Here is a 21,788-nt window from a genome sequence, read left to right as displayed (position 1 = left end):
AACATTGTTTGCATTATTGTCTTTTGGTACAGCTGAAAGCGTAATACATTTGTGCGTATGAATTTCTTTGCAAGTTGACTTTTGTAGCAGGAGAACTTGCTGATCTTCTAACAGTGAAAATTAGCTTCTTGAATTAAATTTTTCAGAAAGACTTTGGCTAATACTTTTCAGTAAACAAAAAAACTTGACAACTTCAAACTAAGCCATGGTTATATTACATTGCTGACACATTTTCATAGATAATCTCCTGATCATATGTTTGTGTGTGTTGCTGGCCAGTGACTCCAGTGGTTCCTACTTGTGAGATTCTGCATACAACAGCCCCCTCCGTTTGGCTCTCCAGCAGTTTGACTAGCATGCCTTCATCTGCCTTCTCCAACTGTCTGGAGCTGATGGGTCACGACCCGTTTCTTGCATCCTACCAACGCACTGAAGTGCTCAGGAAAGTCAAGCAGGTCAGACTGATTGTTAATCTGAATCAGTCCAACAAAAACCTCTTACATGTGTTTCATTTGATGATGGCCAAAGTTTACAGGTCTTAACACTGTGTTTCTGCTCTGTCTTTGCTCCGGGCCTCTCGGTATTAACGTGAATATATGAAGATATATGGCCCAGTCTCATCCTTCTCCCAGGCTGTGATCTCTCAGCTCGGTGTAATAGCGACACAGCTATCATTAGACGAGCTGAATGCCATTCGACTGACTGAGCGGAGAAGCATCGCCGCTCTGGGCACAGTCAGTGACTGGAATAGCAGACAGGTAAGTATTTTAGCCACTGCAGTTCAAATATTTACATGTTACATCAAAATTGCTTTGTGTTTTGGGCAGTTTTTATTTCGTCTGATAAGAATAATACCAGCTGTGGCATTATTGTGCTGTATTAGACTGGTTTATAACTTGTTGTCGTCCTAGCTGGCCACACTGTTTTCCACCGTGTTAAACTCCACCAAGCAGAATCCGAGCCAGCTTGACTCCAGCACTCTGGTGGCAATGGGATACATTGTGTGTGGCGCTAAAGCCACAGAGCTGAGGTCTTTCAATCCTATAGAGCTCAGGTGCGCACAATATCGGAAAATGCTTAAATGAAGCGTATTTTTTCAAGCCCAGCTTGACACTTGAATTTACTTTGTACTCTGTCTCCCTCCGATGGCTGCAGTAAGGCGGTTCTCAGGCTGGGTCGGCTGAGGCTGTCTTGCTCAGAGGAGCAGCTGCAAGCTCTTGTTGAACTGCTAACCCACAGCCTCGTTTTTGGACTCATGAGTTCCTGGGGCACCGATGTGTTCATTGAGATCGGAGTCCTGGCAGGTATTGTCTATTCATTGTCTTTTCCACATGAATTTTAGTTGTACTATGCATAGTCCTACATCTGCCTTAATGTGTGGTGAGAGATTTAAATCAAAGACATTTTGTTTTCCTCTATGCTTTGCTGTAAAAGCTTTTGATTCATTGTTTCTAGCACCCTTTGCTCTGTTTCACTGGAACACTTTGCTTGTTTTTCAGTGGGTATCCCAGACATGGCCATGTCAGCGCTGGTAAAAGAGCAAATTGAGGGAATCGCACCTTTGGCTATCTCAATGATGGCACCAAAAAAGTTTGCTGTGAGTCAAGATTTAATTAAACCAACCATATCTTGGGTGTTAAACATAAAGCACGGGGGCCAGAAATGAACCAACAAAGACTCCGATCCGGCCAACTGGATGGCTTTAGAAAATGTGAAGGAGGAAATACTATTTTTGACTTTTAAATGTGTTTTAATAACTTTTACAGCAATTCCTGCTAATGACAAACTCTCCCACAGCAATCTATACTACACCACAGTATATCATGTCAGAGATTAAACGGGTAGTAAACCTTCTTTTCACTGGCAGAAAGATTAGTTTCACTGGTCAGGGCCGATTATTGTAATATCAAGGTGAGCTAAACTACATATGTGTAAAAAGTACATAATTTTTTAGTAACATTTGTTTTTTTACAATAAAAAAAATGTATTCCTGTTTTTGCGTCCATCTTGACAAATCTTTATCATGTCTTTAATTTATCTTTATCTCTATCCCCCCGCTGTGTGTTTTGTTTTCAAAAGGTGGTATTCTCCCAGGAAAAGATCGCCATGTTCTCCTACGAGCAGGCTGTTGCAGTAACTGATAACCAGCGCTCTGTTCTGTCAGACCTCCAGAAAACAGCTCTAGCTATGGTGCTAACACCCTGGGACGATAAGCTTGTTGACTTCAGAGGTAAAACCTGAATCACTGCTGTCCACTGATAACCATTAAACTTGATTTGTCTTCTTTATGCATTAATCGCTTTACCTGATGAAAATATAATCGCCCTTATCAAAACTCTTACCAAAGTTTTATGCTAGTTTAGGTACATCTTGCTATTATCAGGTTGGATCCACTTTTGCCTTCAGAACTGCCTTACTTCTTAATTCCTCTGAGATTTTGCTCCATATTGACATGATAGCATCATACAGTTGCTCCAGATCTGCAGACTGCACAATCTCTTGTTCCACCACATCCCAAAGGTGTTCAACAAGGCTGGACTGGGACAAAAAATCGGCCCGGGCATTTTGACTAGAGACCGGCCCACCAGGATAAAGATTGAAAATGTGACGTCATTCAGGGGTAAAACCGCAAAGGATTCTGGGAACTTGTGGCAAGAGGTACTGGCGCACGCAGGCTTTCAATTGAACTCAGTTACACAGCGATAAAAAGAAACCCAAAAAATGGCAAGAAGCTGTTGTATTATTAACTGCAATAGCCGGTCGCATGACAGCCACGGGAAGCCGACGGGTAAAGAGATCGTTTTTTTTATCGGATTAAGTCGTTGAAGAGAAATTTTTTAAGCCATGTTTCCGAAGTAAGAGCCGACGGATGGTCACTGCGGTAAAGTGAGCCGTCATTTGTGAGCCGCGGTCAAGCCAGCCGCCTCCTATCCGCCGCATAAATTTCCTTGCGCTTTTACACCAGTCTTTACGGTAGCGCCTTTTTGCTTTATATCCTGATTGAAAGCCTAGACTCGCGCACACACGCACGCGCGTGAACAGTCACACGCACGCGCGCACACAAATTACAATGGAACAGCTCAATACAGCCATCGTGACAGTCTGGTTGCATATTCAAAAATTTATTAAAAATCATTCTTAAAAGTTGATGCCAAGCTTTCAACACAATCCTCTTCTCGGACACCTACTTTACCTCTGGGCCAGTTTTTACCCAGATTTACTGTAATATTACTCAGAAATCACAGTAAACTCATATTCAGTGCAATACAGTCAATGCACTACAATTATGTTTATTTCAAAAATTCATTAAAAGTCATCCTGAATAGTTGAGGTTCAACTTTCAACACATCCCTCCTCTGGGACACCTACTGTACCTGTGTGCCAATTTTCATCCAGATTTACTGTAGAATTCCTCAGAAATTAAAGGGTACTTGTATTCAATGCAATACAGTCAATACAATAGAATTATGTCAATTTTCAAAAATTCATTAAAAATCATCCTGAGTAGTTGATGTCCAACTTTCAACACATCCCTCCTCTAGGACACCTACTGTACCTGTGTGCCAAGTTTCACCAAGATTTACTGTAGAATTCCTCAGAAATTAAAGGAAACTTATATTCAATTCAATACAGTCAATACAGTAGAATTATGTCAATTTTCAGAAATTCATTAAAAATCATCCTGAGTAGTTGATGTCCAACTTTCAACACATCCCCCCTCTGGGACACCTACTGTACCTGTGTGCCAAGTTTCATCCAGATTTACTGTAGAATTCCTCAGAAATTAATGGAAACATTTATTCAATCTAATACAGCCAATACACTACAATTGTGTCAATTTTCAAAAATTCATTAAAAATCATCCTGAGTAGTTGATGTCCAACTTTCAACACATCCCTCCTCTAGGACACCTACTGTACCTGTGTGCCAGGTTTCATCCAGATTTACTGTAGAATTCCTCAGACATTAATGGAGACATTTATTCAATCTAATACAGCCAATACACTACAATTGTGTCAATTTTCAAAAATTCATTAAAAATCATCCTGAGTAGTTGATGTCCAACTTTCAACACATCCCTCCTCTGGGACACCTACTGTACCTGTGTGCCAAGTTTCATCCAGATTTACTGTAGAATTCCTCAGAAATTAAAGGGTACTTGTATTCAATGCAGTCGGCCAATACACTACAATTATGTCAATTTTCAAAAATTCATTAAAAATCATCCTGAGTAGTTGATGTCCAACTTTCAACACATCCCCCCTCTGGGACACCTACTGTACCTGTGTGCCAAGTTTCAGCCAGATTTACTGTAGAATTCCTCAGAAATTAAAGGGTACTTGTATCCAATCTAATACAGTCAGTACAATAGAATTATGTCAATTTTCAAAAATTCATTAAAAATCATCCTGATTAGTTGATGTCCAACTTTCAACACATCCCTTCTCTGGGACACCTACTGTACCTGTGTGCCAATTTTCATCCAGATTTACTGTAGAATTCCTCAGAAATTAAAGGAAACTTATATTCAATTCAATACAGTCAATACAATAGAATTATGTCAATTTTCAAAAATTCATTAAAAATCATCCTGAGAAGTTGATGTCCAACTTTCAACACATCCCTCCTCTAGGACACCTACTGTACCTGTGTGCCAAGTTTCATCCAGATTTACTGTAGATTTCCTCAGAAATTAATGGAGACATTTATTCAATCTAATACAGTCAGTACAATAGAATTATGTCATTTTTCAAAAATTCATTAAAAATCATCCTGAGTAGTTGATGTCCAACTTTCAACACATCCCCCCTCTGGGACACCTACTGTACCTGTGTGCCAAGTTTCATCCAGATTTACTGTAGAATTCCTCAGAAATTAATGGAGACATTTATTCAATCTAATACAGCCAATGCACTACAAATGTGTCAATTTTCAGAAATTAATTAAAAATCATCCTGAGTAGTTGATGTCCAACTTTCAACACATCCCCCCTCTGGGACACCTACTGTACCTGTGTGCCAAGTTTCAGCCAGATTTACTGTAGAATTCCTCAGAAATTAATGGAAACATTTATTCAATCTAATACAGCCAATGCACTACAAATGTGTCAATTTTCAAAAATTCATTAAAAATCATCCTGAGTAGTTGATGTCCAACTTTCAACACACCCCTCTGGGACACCTACTGTACCTGTGTGCCAAGTTTCATCCAGATTTACTGTAGATTTCCTCAGAAATTAATGGAGACATTTATTCAATCTAATACAGCCAATGCACTACAATTGTGTCAATTTTCAAAAATTCATTAAAAATCATCCTGAGTAGTTGATGTCCAACTTTCAACACACCCCTCTGGGACACCTACTGTACCTGTGTGCCAAGTTTCAGCCAGATGTACTGTAGAATTCCTCAGAAATTAATGGAGACATTTATTCAATCTAATACAGCCAATGCACTACAAATGTGTCAATTTTCAGAAATTAATTAAAAATCATCCTGAGTAGTTGATGTCCAACTTTCAACACATCCCCCCTCTGGGACACCTACTGTACCTGTGTGCCAAGTTTCATCCAGATTTACTGTAGAATTCCTCAGAAATTAATGGAAACATTTATTCAATCTAATACAGCCAATGCACTACAAATGTGTCAATTTTCAAAAATTCCTTAAAAATCATCCTGAGTAGTTGATGTCCAACTTTCAACAGATTCCTTCTCTGGGACACCTACTGTACCTGTGTGCCAGGTTTCATCCAGTTTTACTGTAGAATTCCTCAGAAATTAATGGAAACATTTATTCAATCTAATACAGCCAATGCACTACAATTGTGTCAATTTTCAAAAATTCCTTAAAAATCATCCTGAGTAGTTGATGTCCAACTTTCAACACATCCCTCCTCTGGGACACCTACTGTACCTGTGTGCCAAGTTTCATCCAGATTTACTGTAGAATTCCTCAGAAATTAAAGGAAACTTATATTCAATTCAATACAGTCAATACAGTAGAATTATGTCAATTTTCAAAAATTCATTAAAAATCATCCTGAGTAGTTGATGTCCAACTTTCAACACATTCCTCCTCAGGGACACCTACTGTACACTGAAAAAAATATGTTGTTGGATTTACTTAATTCAATGGTGGACATTTGTTGCACACAGATGTTTTGCTTTGGCAGCAACTTAAACAATTGAATTAAATTAACACAATTTATTCATGTTCAATAAACTTGTGCAATTTGTGTTGATAAAATGTGACTTAAACATGTTTTGATGAAGTAATTTGAGCTCTTGGAATATTTTAATCCTTCACAATTTTCTCACGTTATCCCAACACGATTCAATAACTTTTACCCAATACTACTTGGTCACTTAAATACTACATGTTATCTTCAAATTACATTTTGCTATTATATTCTAGTATCAAATACACAATTTTCAAATGGAGGCCTTATAACAGATTGTATTGTTCTCTTCCAAGATGGTTGCTGGCATCCACCAGTAACCTTTCAAAACAACATGTCTAATTTCACTGCAGTAGGTAAAGAATTAAACTGACATTACTCCTCTACTGAATCTATATAAATCAACAGTTAAATAATGTCAGTTCTTCCGTGTTCTCTGGAATCAATCACAGCAAAGAAATTGGACCGTTTCTTTTGAAAAATGTTGGGAAAGAACAATACAAAACATTCTATTTAAGGCCTCTAACGTCAAGATTCAGTTAAACAACAATTATAACTAAACAATTTGAGGTAATGTTAGTTTCCATTAACATTAAATTAGGTTACTGAATTGGCAAACACCTTCCTATTAACACTACCCATTTTACCCCAATAACTAAAGAAATTAGCACTTGCAGGTCAAAACCTTTATTCAAGAGACGCAAAAATAACATTGATACAGTGACTGTCAAAAATTACAGCACTGATCATACTGTGACATCTTGGTTCAAAACAGCACACTTAGAAATATTCAACGTTCTTTACTTCAACTGAATGAAACTGAAAATACCATTTCACACGACCCATATGGGATATTTAGACTGTATAACTGTTCACGCTACATCTCTTCACTAGTAAAAGAAAGAAAAAATACAAAGAGAAATTTAAAAATGCTGCCAAACAGACAAACAGAACTTGTACAGAGCAAAAGGAAAAACAAACAACAACAAAAAACGGCTCGTCCTCATGGCAGTTGCAGAGTATATAAAAATGAACCCTGCGATCCGTTCCTGGAATTGAGCTTCAAAAATGCAGCAGAACAAGTGTGAGATTTAAATGTCCTCTCACCTAGAGCTGATCACCTTGCATGCATAACAGTGAGCTTCGTTGCAGGAGCAGTTTTGTCTTAGTTGTGAGCTTTTCTTGAGAGCTGAGTTGCATCCAACTCCATTACCACCCATTGAATCACCTCAAAAGTGTAGCAGAGTTGTGATGGGTAACTCATGTTGAAGGAATAAAAAAGGTCCAAACAGCATGGCTACTGCAAAGGTCACGTTATCCAGATCTTGAAGAACAACATCAGAAAAGTCATTGCCTGCCGCATCCTTTGGAGACAGATGTTCATTGTGGTTTTCTCAATCTGTGCAGTGGCCTCAGTCAAGTCCTGGTTAAACACAAAACATTTCTTTAAGATTCCTTTTTAAACTCATCTCTTTTGAATCTACCAGTTCTAATGTTAGAGTAATTTAAACCAATGCAAGCAACATAGTAAATAGCTATAGCCAAAGAGTGGCCTGCCATGCTGCCATTCATGGTCTAACAGAGTTTCTAAGAGAGGGTGAAAAACATAATAATTTCAAATGCTTTACATTAGTTTTTGTTAGAAAGACACCGGCCCATCAGAAATCCAGGCTATGTCACTCAGAAGATGTTAGAATTTAGACTTTCAGCCCCACAATTTGGTTAGCTGTTGGTCAGTTGGTCATTTTTTCAAACAAAAGCTAATATAAATATTGGTGGGATTTTCCTTTGTTCATTAGAATGACAAATTTAAAGTTTTTTCACACTGATGTGACCCCTAATACAGGGGTGAGGATGGGGCCTCAAGGGCCGGTGGCCGAGTTCACTACCAGGCCTCATGTGAACTTCAAATTATTAAAGAGGACTACTGGTCCTAACCAGTCCAATGAGGATCAAGTGGATAACTAAATGCATTTTTAAATGTTGCAAAGCCACAATCTACTCATAAAACACTCACCATGAACTCCTGCACCAAGATGTTGCAATTGTCTTTCACACAGATGCGGAGCACTTTGATGAGGGACTCCGAGCATTAATGTCATCCTTGACTATTATAACAAAGAAAACAGAGATTTGTGAACTTTTCAGTAGCACAGAAGAAAATGATCCCAGACAAAAACTCTTGACTTTTTAAACCAGTCAACATGCAACACCAGCATCTACAAAGCAATATCAAAAGTTCCTGTTTGACATCAACTTTATGGATATATAGTTTCCAGAACATTTATTTTTAAAAAAAGATAATTTTTTCTCAGTGGGCCAGTAAATGCATGACGAAAATTATGGCATCCTTTTAGTGGAATCATTACTCACAGGTAATAGTTGACTGTTTCAATGGATGTAGCATAAAAATCTTTTACTGACCTAATGCAATACATATACACTTTGTAGTTAAAGAATTTTAAAGTTCTTACTGTCATTATGGCAGCTACATCCTTTAGCTTTGTGCCCTGTTCCCCTGATCACTTTGCAAACACTTTCAGCAGACTGTCAGAGAAAAACTCAGCTCCGTCAGAAACCTTGACTGTAAAGGCATGGTTGGGATGCACTGGAATGCTGCATTTTATCTGAAATGACATAAAATTATTTTGAAATAACAGCAGGCACTGTGCTTGGTTAATCAGTAATGTTTTGTTGAATAAAAACTGTGTTTCCAGATCTTATGGGATTAAAAAAAATCCAAAGATGTTTGTTTCTGATTTGCAACCCAACAACCCACAAGTTACAACCTCATTTCAGTTCAAGTGTGCATTAATGCGAGTCCAGTAATCACCTTTCTGGCAATACAGGTATAAGTTAAACCTATGGCAGATTTTGGATCTCTCAGTTGTATTAATAGGGTGAGTATGCATGCACCTAATAATTATAAAAAACCTATTATAATTAAGTTACAGAAACGAAAATAGAATATACTTTCTTACCATAACACCTTGAACCCACAATCCATCAGCTGACTCCTGGTGAAATGCAGAATAGAGGTCATCTCTCAATGTGCAGCAAAAAAAACAAAAACAAAAACAAAAGGAGGGCAGGAGGGGTAGGGATGTAAGCTAGCATAATGCCGCTGATGATATAAGCTGTTCAATGTCCAAAATCTCACTAACACCACGGTGCAGTAAATACACAATGTAACTGAAGAGTCAGTTGACAAATCTATTCACACAGAAAACCAAATTATGTTATGAGTGCCTCGTAATTAGGTTTAATGTGATATTACGGCTCTTGTGCCAAAGACAAATTCAAATGAAAAAGCGCCAATTCTTTGACAACAGATAAAACAGCAAATAAGCTAACGGCTCTTTTTTTAGCATGTTACATGGCGACAATCTAGACGTTTAACTACATTTGGCTGAAATATGGTAAAAATGAATTCAAAAAATCAAGACATACCAAAAACGTAGAGTTGGCTGCTCGACTTGACTGAGATGGATGCCTTTTTTAAACCACGATCCAAAGCCCGCGAGATGAAATCACGCGTGGTTTCACGAGATTTAACGTTGCTATCTTATTGACTTACTTCACCTGAACATGATATGAACAATTTAATACACCCTTTCTGCATATCATGTAGTTTTTACACTATATAGTTACATTTAACTTTAAAACATGAGGCAATTGTGTTAAATGCATGCAAGATGCTTACATAAATCCAAGAGATGGCCAGTCCCTTTTTTTCAGTGTACCTGTGTGCCAGGTTTCATCCAGATTCACTGTAAAATTCCTCAGAAATTAAAGGACATTTATATGCAATTCAATACAGCCAATACACTACAATTATGGAAATTTCAAAAATTCATTAAAAATCATCCATAATAGTTGAGGTCCAACTTTCAACACTTTCTTACTCTGGGCGTCCTACTGTACCTGTGGGCCAAGTTACATCTCAATTCACTGTAATCTTTATCAAAAATTGAAAGAACAATTATATGTCAATGCTGGATGTGTGTCCTTTCAAAGTGACACTAAATAACAGAACTCAGGCACATCAGGGAATAATCCAAAAGGCGGATTTATTAAACAAAAACAACATACAAAATATCTCTAACCCATACTACATAACCTAAAAAGAAACAAAGGGACACTTAGAAGCACAAGGAAACAATACTGAAAGGGCAAGAGACACAGTCCAAACATAATCCACAACTAAAATGCCAAAAGAACAAGTCATCCCACATAGCAGACGGGTCTTGCCTGGATCTGGTGTCAAGCCGGCACTGCTGGCTGACTTCTGGCATGGTAAGATGGCACTGTTTATGTGATGGCATGCCACATTTGGCCTGATTGGGTGAATGTGACATGTTGTATAGAGCACTTTGAGTAATATGGGTGAGTAAAAAAGTGCTGTATAAGAATCAGTCCATTCACTGTCTGAACAGAGTTTCGTCATGTTACTTTTGCACTATTATGTTCCAGCACATGTTGTTATTACATGGCTTACATGGCTAAGGTACACATTAGGCTGACATCTGGGGCCAGAGCTGAAACTGTTCTGGGCCAGCACAGGGCCAGCAGTGTGTCTGCAACTGGCCTTGTGCTGGCTCATGTGTGGGCCACCTCTGGTAAACCAGATCTGGGCCACCATAGGGCCGTCATTCTTTGCGGTACACAGGCCATGTGTAAGCACATTGTGTGGGACAGATCCAGGCCATACCAATTTTGCTATGTGGGAGGAATTATGTAAAAATAGAAACATCATAAAAATGAAAATGAACATAAAGTAAAATGTACTGAAAAGAACATCAGTATGGCCATCATTATTTGCTTGGAAAGTCTAAAGTTCCATGGCTTTGAACAGCCAGAGAACGCAATGCCCAGCTTAGAATGACTAAAAGTAACTTCTTTTAACATTCTGTCATTCTGCTTCTATATCAAAAATCCACTAAAAATAGTCATTTGAAAAAAAAATATTCGCCACTTTTCATCAGTTTGGGTTCCTCTGTTTATAGCAATTTTTAGAAAAGAACCCAATACCTTTGTCACTATACAGTTGTACAGTGAGATACAGAGCATCTCCTACTCATTGCAAACATGCTGGGAGGGTGGCTCTATCTGCCTTAGTGCAGCTGCTGTACCATACTGTGATTCAGTAAGTTAGTAGGCTCTCAATGGGCGAGTGGTGGAAGGGTGAGCTGTAGTCCACAAAGAGCATTCTGGCGTAGCTCTGCCGCTGTTCTAGGTGACTCAGCACCGAGTGGAGGGTGATGGCATCTTCTGTGAATCTGTTTGCACGGTATGCAAACTGGTGGGTGTCGAATTCTGGGGGGAGGTAATCCTTGGTGTGCTGAAGGACTAGTCTCTCAAAGCATTTCATGATTACCGGTGTGAGGGCCACAGGGCAATAATAGTTCAGGCTGGTGATGGGAGACTTCTTTGGTACTGGGATGATTGTGGCTGATTTTAGACAGGATGGGATGGCTGCTTCATCCAGTGAGAGGTTGAAGATTCTGGTGGAGATGAGGGTGAGCTGGTGGGCACATGGTCTTAGCACTTTACCACGTATTCCGTCTGGACGCCTTCCTGGGGTTCACTGCTAGGAACACTCATCTGACATCGTGCTCCGTTACAGTGAATGGAGCGGTGCAGGAACCAGGTGAGGATGAGGATGGGAGCAGGGCTGAGGCAGATGAATGCTGCTGTTGTGGTGTTTCAAAGCGGGCAAAGAAGCTGTTTATGTCCTCTGCTAGCTGCACACTCAGGTTTTCTGTTTTCACAGTTCTGCCTCTGTGGTTTATGATGTCTATTATTCCATGCCATGTGTTGTTGCTGGACAGGTGGGACCCCTTTTCAGGTCAGCTCGAGCAGACCTGTACAGAGCTCTGTCAACAGACCTACAGGGAGTGCAGAATTATTAGGCAAGTTGTATTTTTGAGGAATAATTTTATTATTGAACAACAACCATGTTCTCAATGAACCCAAAAAACTCATTAATATCAAAGCTGAATGTTTTTGGAAGTAGTTTTTAGTTTGTTTTTAGTTTTAGTTATTTTAGGGGGATATCTGTGTGTGCAGGTGACTATTACTGTGCATAATTATTAGGCAACTTAACAAAAAACAAATATATACCCATTTCAATTATTTATTTTTACCAGTGAAACCAATATAACATCTCCACATTCACAAATATACATCTCAGAATCAGAATCAGAATCCTGTTTATTGGCCAAGTATATGTGCAGACACATACAGGGAATTTTGTTCCGGTAGATGGTGGCTCTCAAGCACAGCAATGTAAATCTCTCACACACACACACACACACACACACACACACACACACACACACACACACACACACACACACACACACACACACACACACACACACACACACACAAGTGTCTATATATACACATTACACATACATACACAAAGCTATGTAAACCAACTATAAATAACGAATCTAAACTTATATACATAAAATACAGAAATGAATGAGGTGGAATGAATACTACAAAATGTACATAAGGTGCAGTTGCAGTCTGGCAGTGGGAGCAGTGTGACAGGTCAACTGTTAAGAAGGGAGATGGCGAGGGGAAAGAAACTGTTCCTGTTTCGGGTGGTCCTGGTCTGCAGGCTTCTGTACCGTCTGCCAGAGGGCAGCAGATCAAAAAGTCTGTGTGCAGGGTGTGAGGGGTCTGCGATGATTTTCCCTGCCCGTTTCCTGGTTCTTGAGAGGTACAGATCCTGGATTGTTGGGGGAAAACTCTGTAAAAGACCCAGGAGAAATAAAGACACAATGAGACAAAGTTACTTTCTTTATCAAACGTGTACACGGGTGAGCTGCTAAGAACAACTCACACCATGCACAGTGGCTTGGTAATTTTTATAGGCACAGAGCACAGAGACAGTGAGAACAGGATAACAAATAATAAACAGATAAAATAAAACAACTCCATATATGGTGCTAGTCTCGTCAGCAGAGAGCTAGGGAAGATAAAACAATCTAAAACAATATGTCCCAGAAACAAGATGTGTTTGCTGGGAAAGTCTAAAAAGATAATTCTAAACTAATCTAACCATAGGCAGAGGGCAGACAAAAGGCATCTTTGTACATTTAAAAGAAGGTAAAGAAACATAGAATCATTTTTCCTGTAACATTCCCTCCTGTTTTAACTTATTTTAAATGTATACAACAATTGTCTGTGAAGGTTATTTATTAAGTATCTTAAGCGATTTTTTAATTTTCAAAATGTCAGCATAGCAGAAATGGAAGTCATTTGGTCTAAAGAATAAAACAAAAGAAAATAATAAAAAAACATAGTAAATGAAAATCATAGTAAATGAAATAACAAGTGGAATAAACAAGAAAAAATAATAAAACTAAAACTACAAAAAATAAAGGATAAAAACCTTATATTTTAAAACGAAAACTACAAAAAATAAAAGGATGAAAACTAAAATGAAAACTTTGTATTTAAAAATGATGAAAACCTAATATGTAAAATGAAAACTTCATGTTTAAAACTGAAAACTTCAAAAAATAAAAGGATGAAAACTTGCATAACCTACTAATGTGTTAATCAGTGCATGATCACTTGACAAGTCATTTTTAATCACCACGTCATTCATTAGCAGTTATTACAAGTTCTCCTCTAACAGAATTGCAACGGGATGCTGTTCTTCTTGAGGCACGGCAACATAAGCAGTCATTGTAGTTGTTATCATCTTTGAAATCATTACTCTTAGGCATGGCAACACACACAACACTAATATGAGCAGTGCTATCATGATGAGACCTAGAAGGAAAAATGGCTTTGCTACAGCAGCCAGCCATGAACCGCTGAACAGCCAGTCCAGCCAGCCTTGTGCTGTAGCTGCTCCAGGTGTGTGGTCAGTGACATATTTTTGCAGAGCGGTCAAATTCTGCAAAGCTTCATAAATATCTCCTCCAGTTTCGTATCCATCAGGGATAAAAGTGCAATATGTTTCCCCGATCAGCTTGCAAACTCCTCCTTGTGATGCTGTTAGCAGGTCTAGTGTCAGTGTGTTCTTCAACACCATCGTTCTGATGGCCTTCTGTTCTCCTGCTAAGGCCGTTCCCAGGGCCTTAGTTAAGTTGATGTGTCGTAGCAGAGCATATCGGTTGATTTCCACGTGATCCCGCACCTCGGCAACTCCAATGCTGGGGATCAAGCTCTGTAAGAATTTCACTCCTCCTCAGATGCGAAACTCTGGTTCCTTTACTGCTTGGTGCCGTCCGTGCACATCCTGTCTGGTAATGAGTCTTTGTTTGTAGTATCATTCGGTAGCTGTAGTTGGAGCGACAGTTGAGGCTCATCAGTGTCGCGTTACTGGCACAGGTTTCGTTGAGTGAACAGTCCATACACTTCCTCTCGTTCCTCGGTGGGCAGAAAGTGTATATGTATTTGCATAGCAGTCAGTTTTATTATTCCAGTAAGCTGTAGTGTTCATAAACTGCCACCAGAAATTAGTGGCATAGCCATGGGGAAACTTGGTGTACTTTCCTTTGTCATACAGTGTCTGCCTTTTCTTCATATAGCGTGACTTATTGTCCCTCACGGAAGCAAAGGTGAGGAGCCCGGCCATGGTCAGGGCCGCTGCAGTTGTTAAGAGCCACCACCTCATGACGACGGGACACACCCTCCTGTCGCGAGTAGACCCCCCGGCCAGGAAAGCTGACCCCTCCACCGGGCGAGATCACAACAAGTGGGCAAGCCTGCCGTCAGCTGTGTTTAGATGGCTTCACTGACTCGCCTGCAGTGACTCTGATGGATCCAGGATGGTCGTTCCGCAATTTTGCAAGCTCCAGTTTTTCCTTTGGAGCACTTTGATCAGAACCCAGTCACCGGGCTGTGATCTGCAAGACACTTGATAGACATCATTACATTCTTCGTCATTTACAATCATCTCTTTATTTTCCTACAACTTAGACATACATTTTGCTACTGAAATTGTATCTGCCTTTTTCACTGGGTAGATTTCTGGCCACTTTGAGAATACATCTATAACCACTAGGGTGTATTTTTACCCTTGGCATTCATTTAGCTCAATAAAGTCCATATGGATTGTGTGGTCTCAGGTTTCCCTGAGCATTATATTTTTGACACGTCATGCACGTTCTGACAAATTGTTTTGCTGAGGTTTCAAAATTTACAGTGTAGAATTTACAGTGTAGAAATGAGAGTTGACAATACTGGTCAGTCCCCCCGTTGACAAATGCGTACAGCCATGAGTCACTAATGCCGCCATGTTGTGGAGGAATTTTGGCAACACTAGCTTGCCATAATACATCATTAAGTCGTTTGTCAGAACTGCACCGTGTTTTAGCCATTTTGCCTGCTCTGCTGTGCTTGCTGCTTTTGTTCATTTTTCAACACATCCAGTGGAATCTGATGTGTGTTTACTGCCATCAATGTGATGTTTGTCTGTTGTGCCGCCTATTTTGCTGCTCTGTCAGCAAAATTGTTGCCTGTAGTAATGAAAGAGTCAGTAGGCGTTGTAAGAGGTTGGCATGGTGAACCGGTTTTCCAGTTGGTGTAATCATTCCTCTGTTATGCCAAATTCACTCAAAAAAATGAAACGTTGACTTTAATTAAAATTATTTTGTCAACAGGTTCCACGAAATTGAATTATGTTAGTTTAAAGCAAAAATCTTTAGTTCATCTAATTTAAAAAAAACTACTTAAGATTAACAAGACATATTTAAGACTAACTAAATCAAGTTATGTTGTATGAACAAAGATGATATATTTTCAGGTTAGATAGTTTAGATTAGTTACTTCAACACATTTCTTATTTGTGGCAGTAAAATGTTAAATTTAAGTTAGATTAATTCAAATATTATATTTTCAGCCACCTTGTGCTTTATTAGTTTTACATAAATCTATTTTGTCAACAGGTTCCACACAAATGAATTAAGTACATCCAACTTATTTTTTAAAATTTCTTTTATTGCCAACACATTCAGTGAGCATTTGTGTAAACCCAGTCCAAAATAAAACACAACAGCTCATTAGGGTTAGTAATTAACAGTATGTAGACAGATGCAACATCAAGACTTTAAATTAAATGTCTGTATCTACCAGAAATAGAAGAGAGAAAAAAAAACACATTGAAGATCACATAACACATTGATAAGATGACACTTGAGTTATGCACATGTGATGCTAGTAAGGTCTGTGAGTGTTTTTTTCTTTTAGTGTCTAAAATGGATAGCAAAGTTGCTATTTGCAATGATTGCTTAGGGTCAGTCCAGTAACACAATGCCAATGAAGTGCTTTCCTTTAACAATGCAAAGTGAAGTGTCCACCTCAACAGCCACAATTTAAAAAAAAAAAAAAAAATGTAACAACAACAATCATCATCATCATCATCATAATAATAATAAATAGTCCACTGATATTAGCAATCAAAGAAAATTACATCACCATCCCAAATAAAACTTTAACAAAACATGCCAACATTATGGTCTAACAATAAAACAGCTTGTCAGCGTTCAGTTTTTTTGCAACAGCACAGCAGTAACCATTTAACACTCGCCACTGTCAACATTTATTTTACTAGTGTTTGGGCAAAAAACTTCAGATGTAAACATTTTAACATGGAAACAATTGTTCGTCTTTAAAAGTCCACAAAATATACATTCATCCTGCATTCCCAACTTGGATGATCTGATATCCTCGTGTTGGTGTTGTTCCCAGACCATCATGAAAATGTTGTCACATTGTTGTGACGTTATTCTTTTGCGCGCCAAGCCATTCGTGCATTTATGAAATTCCAATGTTGCAAGGACAATATCAATTCTGCTTACTGTTTATTAAAGGGTTAGGGTTAGGGTTAGGGTCAGTTGATCGGCGGACAGAGGCGGTTTCACGCAGCTTAAGTACAGTTTTTTGTTTTACGCCGGTTTTTCCCGAAGTCGCAAAAGTATGACGTCACAACATTCTGATTGGTCACTTGCAATGTTGATCCTGGAACAACATTTAGTATGATGATCTGGGAACAACACCAACACGAGGATATCAGATCAACCTCCTAACTTACCCTTATTTTTAGTATGTATTGCAATTACCTTTACAATGCACACAATGTAACACAAACTGAATATGAACATATTTCCACCTCATAACAATATGCCTTGAACGCTAATATACACACCACCCTTCAACATTTCTGGTGCAGTATCATCTCTCAATTAAATCCTTTAAATCTCAATACTTTTGATTGTCTCTTACTAGCCCCCCACAACAGTAAAATCTCTCAAATTGTAGTAGTTTACAAACTTTTCAAAATGTTCTAAATTTCTCTTAAATGTAATTTTCCCGTTATCTGTCATTTACAAATTACCATTTTATTCCCATTCAGCCTCCGAAAAACTTCTGTCCATCTGACAGAACATTCATCATCCAAATTAAAGGTTGGCTTATTCATTCAGTGTATTCTTGAGCAACTGTACCTTGGTCAAGAGTATGCTGACATACAGATGAAGGAAGAGCTTCTGAAGTACTTCAAAGAAAGCTTTCAGTCTTGAGGTTAACTGAGATTCAGTGCATATATCCCACCCATTAAGAGTGCACATGCAGAGGCCAGGTCTTCCAGGTCATGCAGGACACACTAGATGGTTATACCCACATCGGCTGGAGGAGTGCTGGCATCAGCTCTTTCGATGGTAAAGATAGCAAGGGTAATTTGTTCCAGCTCCCTCTGAACAGCTGTAGCTTAGACACAAAAACATAGAAAAATGGCATCCAGTTTTAAAAAAAGAAAGAAAAAGGGCCAAAGCTACCCTTTAATGACGTAAACACAATATTAGGAACATGCACCCCAGTGTGCCACTATTTCAGACTACAGATTCAACGATAAATATACAACAACAACAACAACAACCTTTATTTATAGAGCACATTAAAAGCCTAGGCATACCAAAGTGCTTTACATAAAAGAAAAAAATTAAAAAAAATAAATAAATAAAATAATACAGTTAAGAGCATTAATATCAAATTAATAAGAACAGCAGACAATGTTCACAGATAAGAGCCACTAATAGAATAGACTGCAGCACATAGGTTAAACAGACTCTATGCCGCCATGATAGAGAACAACAAGAAAGAAAGAAATAATAAAAATAAATGCAATGAATCGCAGCTAACAAGTCAACATTTAACAAGTAGTGAAGGCAAGTTTAAAGAGATAAGTTTTAAGCCGTGCTTTAAAGGAGTAAATGGAATCAGACTCCCGGATGCCAATCGGGAGGCTGTTCCATAACACAGGTGCAGCAACAGCAAACGATCGATCGCCTCTAGATTTCAATCGAGATCTAGACTGAACTAACAATGACTGCGAGGATGACCTTAAAGTCCTAGCAGGGGCATAGGGGGTTAAAAGTTCCTTAAGATAAATTGGTGCTGTATTATTGATAATTTTAAAAGTAAACAGCAGAATTTTAAATTGAATACGGTATTTGATAGGTAACCAATGCAGTTCAGCAAGAACAGGAGTAATATGGTCAAACTTCTTGGTTTTAGTTAGAATACGTGCCGCAGCATTCTGAACTATCTGTAGTCTATGTAGAAGGGTAACATGGAGACCAGTATAAAGTGAGTTACAATAATCTAATTTCGACGTTACAAAAGCATGGATAAGCTTTTCTAAGTCATTATACGGGATATAGTGTCTGGCCCTGGAGATAAGGCGAAGCTGATAAAAGCTAGATCTGACAACAGCAGACACCTGTTTATCAAGTTTAAGGGAGCTGTCAAACATGACACCCAGATTCCTAACAGTATCAGAAAAAGAGCTAGTAAGAAAGCCAAAGGCATCTTGAAGTTTGGCGCGAAGAGCATTACTGCCAAAAATCATAATTTCAGTCTTTTTTTCATTGAGGATAAGAGTATTTGCCAACAGCCATTTCTTGACCTCACTCATGCATTCACAAAAGTTATTTAAAGACAAAGCAAGATCATCAGATAACTCAAAATATACATAGTTTGGGTATACAAGAAGATTTCCCAAAACATTTAAACAGGTTCCATGCAAATTACAACAACAACAACATGCAACAACATTAGTTATTCAAAATTTGGTTTAATACAGATAAAAAACTAAACTAAAATTACCAACCAATTATTCTTTGAAGAGGATGCTTGGGTCTTCATTCAGGTAAAAAGGTAGTGCCCTGAGGATACACTCCCTCCCCTTTTCAATACTTTCCTTCTGTAGAGAGTGGCAGAGATACAGGAAGAGAAAACAGATATACTTTAGGATGACAGAAACTCACATTATACGCAAAATGAATGACATATCCACTGCACAGATAGACATGTACACAAGACCAACTAATCATCACATGGACATGAATAGTTAACCTGTTGGGCAGGGTTTCCACCACATTATATATGTCCATAATGGAGGTAAAGACAAACTAATACATCATCTTTTTTGCATTCAAAACATAACATAAAAACATTCACTTATGGTTTAACCTAAATCAAGGGATCAGATTTTACATATGTTTAGGTAATTTAAATTTTCCAACGTTTTGAGTACCAAACTTTGTCTTGCTTAATATAAATGTAAGTGCACTGTGCAGCTACCATACACTAGCTGTTTAAATTTGAAAATGATCTTATTAGCCATAATATTTTGCTACCAACAGAATAACGCACCTGTGTGGCTGGGGCCAAAGTTTGTCTAATTTTCTTCCCTCCAACGCCTCCTTTTTTCTTGAAGACTTTTATGAGCTGGTCAGTGTATTGGTCAAGTTGTGTAAAAAGCCTTGGAACATGTGCAGCAGTAGTAATCCTCACATATTCTGCTTCCACCTGAAAATATGTCAACAAACACAACATACTGTACTGTAAATATACATACTATATGTACACATATACAAACTAAAACTAATGTAGTAAGACCTCATTAAAGCTATAATTTTAACACAAACATTTACACAAAATGCTAATGGAGCCATTACAGCTTTTATTGTTATTTATCAAGTTCCAAAAAATATTGATCACAGCTGATCTGAAAAGAATTTCATGCCTCAGGCCCTTGAACTGCAACCTTTACCATGGTTCAGATGTGGAGAAGAAATAACAGGGGCATGGGATGGGTCACAAAAGAAAACTTAACTTATAAAACAGTTTTGTTTTTAAAAGTATAACAGTTCACATACCACATACAAGCTCAGCAATACCACATACACCACATCAGTATAGGAGGGAGCAGGTAAAGGCAGGATCTGAGATTTATAAAGTAAAACAAGAAATTCATTACTTAATTTCAAGAAGCAAATTATTGTTTGAATTACAACTAAATAAAATACTACTCAGAAGAAAAGCAAGAGATTGACACTGCCATGTGCTAACTTTCTATAGAAGCAATTATCACCAGGTCTGTCGACCTCCATTGTCTGTCCACTCATATGTCTTGAATAATTTTATTAAAAAAAATTAAGTGTGTACTTTCACAAACTGTAATTTATAACTACATTGATATGTATAACTCCGCTAGGAAACATGCTGTATTTACAGACCATTTTTACATAATACAGATTACTGATAGAGCAGAACAATGGTGTCACAGTGGCTTTCGCCCTTGACTTTTTGGATTTTAAATGTCACTTTATGCTATCCTTGCTATCCTATTCGATATTTCCGACTCTCGGATTACAGAAAAGGAATCCCAAGAAAGCAAATGGAAAAATAACCCCTTGAAAGAATAACCCCATGAACCCCTGTAGCTAATCCCTTAATAAAACAAAAAACAATAAAAATGTTTCTTACACAGTCCACAAAATAAGCATGTCCAGGACCCAGTAAAACTAATGTAAAACAAGCGCACGCAAACGATATAACATGTCTTGTAAGACAAACGCAAAATATAACCATGCTGGACATATAGATACTACACAACATAGTCAAAGAAAAAAGTGGTCTTACCTCTCAAAGAAACAGTAGCTTGGCGCCAAAACAGCCTTTTTCAGTTAAATTTGAAGTCTTGCGCATGAGCAGGCACAAGCCGTGAAACCTTCTTGTTCTGCGCGGTTTCATTACAACTGTTTTTGCATTACTGCCACCTTGTGGATATACAAGGTATATCGATCCTAATTGACTTAACTTAAATGTTATGCGATCAAGTAACACATTAGTATTATGTACGTTGAATAATAGACACAATTACGTAGACTTGATTAGAAAAACATATGTTAACTTAACAAAAACATATATTTTAAGTAAAATGAAAATAAATAATTAATATACACTGAACGATCCACCTCATTCATTTTTTTGAGTGTTTTTTGCAAAATGATGCACAGCAGAGAAAACATACTGGCTGTCTGTATGTATGTTTATTAGTTTGTCTTTGTGTATTTCACTTTCGCGTATCACAGCTATCAGCTCAGCGCTCTGTGCAGAACATGAAGAAGAGAGTGGTTTTGCTTCTATTATTTTACTATCTGTGGTTACTGCGTAACCTACACAATTTCGGCCTGTGCTGTAAGGTCAAATAAGTTCTTAAGTGGCTGCCTCAAAACTGTTTTGCATTATTTCTCTGTGGCCTACTCCTACAATCTCGTGTGAAGTGACCTTCC

The 21,788-nt window shown here is 38.1% G+C and overlaps 1 protein-coding gene and 1 long non-coding RNA gene across 4 annotated transcripts in view; one reads left to right on the top strand and one right to left on the bottom strand.

Moving 5' to 3' along the window:
- strc1 (stereocilin 1) overlaps nucleotides 1-21,788 on the top strand; it is a 48,779-nt gene that overhangs the window by 15,413 nt on the left and 11,578 nt on the right. Inside the window, exons 20-25 of the mRNA XM_026166692.1 lie at nucleotides 280-455; nucleotides 603-758; nucleotides 912-1,054; nucleotides 1,156-1,304; nucleotides 1,500-1,597; nucleotides 2,080-2,230. Of these exons, the coding sequence (XP_026022477.1) occupies nucleotides 280-455; nucleotides 603-758; nucleotides 912-1,054; nucleotides 1,156-1,304; nucleotides 1,500-1,597; nucleotides 2,080-2,230 (873 nt within the window). The remainder of the gene's footprint in view (nucleotides 1-279; nucleotides 456-602; nucleotides 759-911; nucleotides 1,055-1,155; nucleotides 1,305-1,499; nucleotides 1,598-2,079; nucleotides 2,231-21,788) is intronic.
- LOC113021878 (uncharacterized) lies at nucleotides 17,211-21,445 on the bottom strand. 3 transcript variants are annotated; one of them, XR_003272371.1, is made up of 4 exons: nucleotides 21,136-21,445; nucleotides 20,370-20,435; nucleotides 19,319-20,019; nucleotides 17,211-17,916 (listed from the first exon to the last, which is right to left on the bottom strand). It is a non-coding gene; the product is annotated as an uncharacterized LOC113021878 (long non-coding RNA). The 3 variants fall into 3 exon arrangements; XR_003272374.1 differs by lacking the exon at nucleotides 21,136-21,445 and having other exon boundaries at nucleotides 19,319-19,411; nucleotides 19,864-20,019; nucleotides 20,370-21,129; XR_003272370.1 differs by lacking the exon at nucleotides 21,136-21,445 and having other exon boundaries at nucleotides 20,370-21,129.

This window comes from Astatotilapia calliptera, chromosome 1 (assembly GCF_900246225.1).
Source record: "Astatotilapia calliptera chromosome 1, fAstCal1.2, whole genome shotgun sequence".
NCBI lineage: Eukaryota > Metazoa > Chordata > Actinopteri > Cichliformes > Cichlidae > Astatotilapia > Astatotilapia calliptera.
Note: the sequence above shows the minus strand (reverse complement) of the source record. Positions and strands in the feature narration are given on the sequence as shown.